At 36.9% G+C, this 6,418-nt stretch overlaps 2 protein-coding genes across 4 annotated transcripts in view; one reads left to right on the forward strand and one right to left on the reverse strand.

The window, feature by feature from the left end:
* The window catches only part of LOC108692812, a 20,026-nt gene extending 17,452 nt beyond the window's left edge, over positions 1-2,574 (reverse strand). For 2 of the 3 annotated variants that reach the window (XM_018201305.1, XM_018201308.1), the window contains exon 1: positions 2,053-2,574. The gene's annotated coding sequence lies outside the window, so the exon portion shown is untranslated. Of the gene's footprint in view, positions 1-1,507; positions 1,912-2,052 lie in introns of those variants that run through there. The other variant, XM_018201306.1, reaches the window with a different exon arrangement.
* A 1,358-nt stretch (positions 2,575-3,932) lies between these two features.
* The window catches only part of LOC108692781 (exocyst complex component 2), a 4,490-nt gene continuing 2,004 nt past the window's right edge, over positions 3,933-6,418 (forward strand). The window contains exons 1-5 of the mRNA XM_018201223.1: positions 3,933-4,223; positions 4,517-4,817; positions 4,905-5,100; positions 5,209-5,710; positions 5,831-6,140. Coding sequence (XP_018056712.1) covers positions 4,115-4,223; positions 4,517-4,817; positions 4,905-5,100; positions 5,209-5,710; positions 5,831-6,140 — 1,418 coding nt within the window. The 5' untranslated portion in view covers positions 3,933-4,114. The remainder of the gene's footprint in view (positions 4,224-4,516; positions 4,818-4,904; positions 5,101-5,208; positions 5,711-5,830; positions 6,141-6,418) is intronic.

A 6,418-nucleotide genomic window follows, 5' to 3' on the forward strand; every position in this document is an offset into this window, starting at 1 on the left:
TATATATATATATATATATATATATTGTTGATCCATAATTATTTCAGTTGCATCATTTAAGTAAACAGACAAAAGGTCTGTTTTCTGTGGCTGAACTAGTGTGAACATACTTTTAGAACTTAAAGTGAGATAAATATACGTTTGATATTAGTCGAAAGCAAGAAAGAGAGTTCTGGAGTAGTTTAGTGCAAGAACAGAAAATAGACGACAGATTTATCGCAGTGTCGCAGATAAAAGTAAGTATATAAGTATACACATTGGAAAATTATATTCCAAGGTCGATTTTTTTTGTACGTATAATTAATTGGTACAATCGCTCAGTGAACTTGGGTCATAAAAGAAAAAAATATCGCATAATAAACGCAGAATTCAAATCTAATTTCGACAATTTCGAGTTTATTTGCTAATGCTGAATAGGCAGAGATTGAAAAATAATTTCTCTTTTGTATGTCATAATGGAGAAACTCTGGCGGCGATTGCCATGAGATTCATCTCTTGGAAAGGTAGCAAAAATTAGGCACATCACGCGAATACGTCAGTACTGTCAAAATTGTCAATTCGTAATTGATAAGTGTAATCGTACTCCTTACACGCAATATCTCTCTCTCTCTCTCTCTCTTTCTTTCTCTCTTACGTCGCGTTGATGATCGATTGTACAAGGCGATTCGATGTTAGAACGCGCTTCGCGACATCTCTCCAATCGAACGAAGAGAAATACGCGAGCTGCAGCGACTATAGAGAATCGTCAATTCGTCATACAATGAAGAATCTTTTTCATTTACTTAAATTTGTTACATCAATTGTTATGCATAATGTTTAATGCTAAATTAATAATTCTATTTCCCGCGTGCTCTCACACTGCTCTTTCATATATTAATTTTCATATTCAAACAGAGAATTATTTAAATTTTTAGAAAAAAGATCGATAAAAGAAAGGTTTATCGCTCCGAGCTCGATGTCCTTAATTTACAAAAATCATACAAGATTGAAAGAAGATGGAAAAGAATTACGCAAGATTTTGAATAATATATTATGTAAATCTCAATCACAAATCACAAATAATATTTTCTTCACGAAAAAATCGTCGCGAGCCTTGATCAAGACTCGATCACAATAGCTTTCCATTTAGAGAAAACGATCGAAATCATTTCTTGAGTCTTTTGGTAACGTCAGGAGTGTGAAAATGATATTTGCGCTTTCACGACAGTGATACAGGAGCAAGACGGATGGACGGACGGACGGATGGATGGATGGATGGATGGATGGATGGATGGATGGATGGATGGATATTGGATAGATAGATGGATAGATAGATAGATAGATAGATAGATAGATAGATAGATAGATAGAGAGAGAGAGAGAGAGAGAGAGAGAGAGAAAGAGAGAGAGAGTGTGTAGAAAATACGAGATATGTAAAATCGTTGATCGCGTGGTGGTAAACAGCGAAAATCGATTTGATCAAAATTCACTTTGATTTCTCACATGAATATTATATCTCTCACTTAACTGGAAAAAGCTTTCATCAGAGTACGTGTAGATGCCGTCTCATTGTCACCACTGGCAACTTATCGTATTAAGCATCAGCAGACCCGCGACAGACCTTCACCGTTCATTTTCACGTCCTCTTGGCCGATTTCTCGCTGCACTCGTCGACGCGTGTGCCGTGCCGTCGAGGTTGAGCCCTCGTTGTGCCATCGCAGAGTCGCTCTCTCACTTAGCTCCGCCTTGATAAAGAAGTTCGCTCTCCGTTCGCGTTTCCGACAATTCCGGCGACGAAGTCGAAAAAATGGGACATCCTCGCGATTCGCGTTCGCGACCACCCTCACGAGGCGAACACGAGCACGAGCAACTACCCCTGGCGTCCTACTTTCCTCTCCACAGTCCACAGTCCACGACCTCAGCAAGAGTGCGCTCGCGCTCGCGGCTCACGCACCGCTTGTCCCCGCATTATATATAGGTATGCATGGCATATATACGTAATGCCCGATCGGCGCGGGCGGTCACACGAATCTCTCGACAAGACCAGAAATAATACAGTATATACTCTCTTACCCTAGTCTGATGTCCTCCATGCCACAGCTATTGGCCAACCGATCGATCTCCTTTTCCCCTTTTTCTGCAGCTACTCCATTTCTCTATTCTCCCCTCGTGTAACCCTTGTGTATGTCAGTATATGCTAGAGTATGCCAGGTCTGATTCTCTCTCCGTTTTGCTCTCGCCCCCCCCCCCCTCTCTATCTCTCTCTCTCTCTCTCTCTCTCTCTCTCTCTCTCAGCCTGGACCCGCTCTTCTCTAGCGCGACATCCCCGCACCTTGACAGCTTACATCTTGACCCGTGCCAGCTGTGTGCTCCTCTAATAAGGAGACGCACTCTCTGACTTTTCTCCGCGGCACGCAACGGCACGCAGCGGCACGTATGGCACTTACCACACAACTCGCCTTCTACTCAAGCGTGCTTATCACGCGCACACTCGTCGCGATCGCTCCTTATAACTTCCTGAAGGGGTGTGCTTAGCTCATTGAGCTTTTGATCGTCACGAGAGTCACGAAAGATGATTTGAAGAAAAATGAATAAACACGCAGCACTCCATGCTCTTTATCAGCATCAATATATCGAGATTCAAATTTATTCAATTTATAGTATAGACTAGCAAAGAAATGGCAGAGATTATATAATCGCACGAGTCTTTATATAGTCCCAGAGTGTCCAGCGATGTCGGGCTAATCAATTCAAAGATAAGATTCCAGGACATTTCAAATAAAAATCTTGGTTTTCCCAAGTCGATTTATAATTTTCATTAGTTGAGTCGCACATATATTATACATACAATGTGTATATTTTGTATTCAAATTAAAATTCTATATGACGGATTAATTATAAAACGCAAACTAATTTGAAACAACAACACATCATTTAATACGAAAAAAATTTCTCCGCTTTCTTATTTTATAATTGTTGAACGTTAAATCCAAATTTTCTATTTATAGTAACTTATTAAATTATTATCTTATTAATTGCATCTTTATACGCATATAAAGGAAGAGTTTATAGTGGTTTAATTATACGTAAACACTTTTCTTTTAATTAACTTTTCTCTTAATTAAAACATATGACAAACTTCACCTTGTGTAAATTAATTTATTTCTTGGCGCTTCATTAAATTATAAGTAGATATATTAATCTAAATTTTCAATGTCCGTAATGCGCACTTGTTTTCAAAGACTCATCTAAAATGATCACAAAATTCATCGTTACTGCGCGATATAATTAGAAATATACGCACGCGCGACAAATGCTTCTTATTTTTTTCTCGAATCTTTTCATGATACAACTTTTTTTTTCTTTTAATGAAAGATTCCAGGATACCTAATCATGAAACAAGTTGGAATGGATTCCAATCGGAATTATTTGATTATTCCCTAGATTTTTATCATGTTCTCTAAGAAAAACAGAATAATTCCAATTGAAATTCATTCCGATATATTTCATATGATATACCTGGGTCAAAATTGTTTTTAATGTTATCATCCGTGTTTGATTAATCATCGTATAGTATGTCAGAGATCGAGAAATCTAAACGAGGTTTGGCACACAAAAAAGTTAAAGGATGTTTACTCTTATAGCATTTTTCACTGCCAGATCTAGTGCATATTGCGCACTCAGGGCACTTTAAATTTTAAATCCGTTGTACATACACAAATTGACATAAAGATACATGTTTGATAGAAACGAATTAAATCGCGAAATCTTCAATACATTTTATTATACTATCAGCTATTTGATAAAATATAAATACATTGGATAATTTATTAATTGAGATACACACATTTCACTTTTATACATTCAGATCGATTAAATTAGTGTATGACAGCATTAATATGCACTGAGTGCGCAATCGTATCAGTTCTATCAGTGAAAAACTCTATCAAGTTTCTCTCTGTGTATCTCTGTGCATTCTGGACTCTGCCGGATCTTCGATGGTCCTTGATTCAGTTTAATCAGTTGTTTTATTAGCAGCGTTAGCGCGATTCTCGTTCTGAATATACGCGTTGTAGATCATCATAAGTAGACATCAAGTCAAGTGTCTTGTAATTTCGACATTATCGCTGATGGAATGGGACCTCCACCCGTAGTCACTGGAATATCGCCTAAGGAAGGCCCACCTGGTACTCGGGTGACTATGCGTGGTGAATTTTTGGGAAATAAAGCTCAGGATCTTATAGGTTAGTGTCACTCGTTGAGATATTTTTCTAAAATAATCACATAGAAAAGAATTATTTACGTATAGAATATTATAATAGAATATATGTATACGCGCAAAATAATTTTATGTATTATTCTTGAGGCATTCACAGATTCTTTCTATATAAAAATTATGCGTTTCGCGGATTTCCTCCAAGGTTCACGAAACGTTGGCATTCCAAGAATGGATCTAGACATGGAGGAAATCCGCGAATTTTATGTATTACAATTATACCAATCGATGTTTCATCAATTTTTTACTATTGCTTCACAGGATTAACAATATGCGGATGCAACTGTCTGCTTTCGGCCGAATGGAAGTCATCCAACAAAATTATAGCAAGATCAGGTCCTTGCAAAGGCCGTGGAGATATAATAGTGACAACACAAAGTGGAGGACAAGGGACTTCAACGGTACAGTTTCGTGGTTACCACGAGACTATAGGTCCAATGAAAGAATCAGCAGTATGGGTGGAGGAAGCACCTATGCAGAATTTAGGCTGGGGTAGAAGAGCTTTGTCGCCTACAAACTATCAACAGGAAGATCCTTTGGGACTTAGTGTAGAAGGCAACGAGTAAATCTTTAAATTTCGACTGTGATAAACTGTCAATAATGTATAATATTTTACACATTAAATAATTAATTATATCTCGTTTTGAAGCAAAAAGTTTCCTGAGGATGAGCTAATTGAACTTTTTGGAGATGGAAGTGGAGATCTCACAAGCGAGAAATTTCATCCTGGATGGTTTTTACTACAACATCATCATGCTACGACTTTGGAAGATTTAAAGGCTGGTTTAGCTTATCTTCGAAGAAAAGTCAATTCCCAAAAAGAAGGACAATTATCATTTTTAAAGGTATAAGAGGATAAATACAACATTAGTTGTGATTTAAGAATATTTCTGATATATAGAATCATATTATTCTATTAAAATTAAAATTCATTCTCATCAATTATAAAACAGGCCAATGTAGGAGCAGTAATGGAACAGCTTGACACAATAATGTCGTTAAAGGATCAATTTGAAGCAGACATGAAGAATTATGGTAGTGATCCTACAGAGAAATTGGAAACTGCCATCAGACAGTCTATGTCAGAGGCTAATAAATTGTTCGATGATGTATTAGCGAGGAGGGACAGAGCCGATGCCACTCGTAACGCATTGGCCGTTATGCAACGTTACAAATTTCTCTTTTGTATGCCAATAAACATTGAGAGGAACATCAAGCGTGGCAACTATGATCTTGTAATTAACGATTACGCTAGAGTGAAGAATTTATTTAAAAATACAGAGGTAGACGTGTTTAAAAAGGTATTGGAGGAAATTGACAATAGAATCAATCATTTTAAAGTATTATTACGAAAAAAATTACAAGAGATGCCGTTCAGTTTAGAGGAACGTAAGAAGATTATTAGAAACCTCGTCAACCTTGATGCCGAAGGTGATCCGGCATGGGACGCGATAGGTGTGTTCATTTATTGTCACTTTCATGTTCAAAATGGAGCAAGTTCGTACGAACCACTTTTATTTACATTTATTACGATTATATTTAATTAAAGAAGATAATTTCAATTTTATCTTCTAGTTTCACATGCAAATTATTTGGAGAAAAGCGTTGCCAATGCTATATACGAGCATTCGGATAGAGTTAAAATTAATTGTGAAGATGCAAACAAAATATCAAAATTCATACCGATAAATATTAAGCATTTACGTTCGCAAAAGAACGGAGGTAGCTCTCCACCACAAATCTTATGCGTCGAAGCAATTTGCGACATTGTAGTCGAACAGTTGCCAGATCTATGGAGATTGGGACAGAGTTATTTCACAGGACAGCTACACGTAACAGTAGACGTGGAAAAGCAAAGTCATTTCAAGGTATGTATTTATGTGTCTTAGGCACCAACGTTACTTTGAGACTTAAAGCTCTCACTTTCTCTCTTTAAAATCGAAAGAAAGTTTCAAGCCCTGCTTAAAGTCAAAGTGACATTGCAATCTGACCTTAAATCCACGTTTTATAGTATTAATAAAATAAAAACAAACACACATGAACATTGTTTCACTTCGATTCTGTCTAAATATCACTTTATTTAAGATATACATATATTTTTATAAAAATTAGATTGTGTGCGTGCGTGCGTGCGTGCGTGCGCGTGTATATATATATATATAT

This window comes from Atta colombica, unplaced genomic scaffold (assembly GCF_001594045.1).
Source record: "Atta colombica isolate Treedump-2 unplaced genomic scaffold, Acol1.0 scaffold82, whole genome shotgun sequence".
Taxonomy (NCBI): domain Eukaryota; kingdom Metazoa; phylum Arthropoda; class Insecta; order Hymenoptera; family Formicidae; genus Atta; species Atta colombica.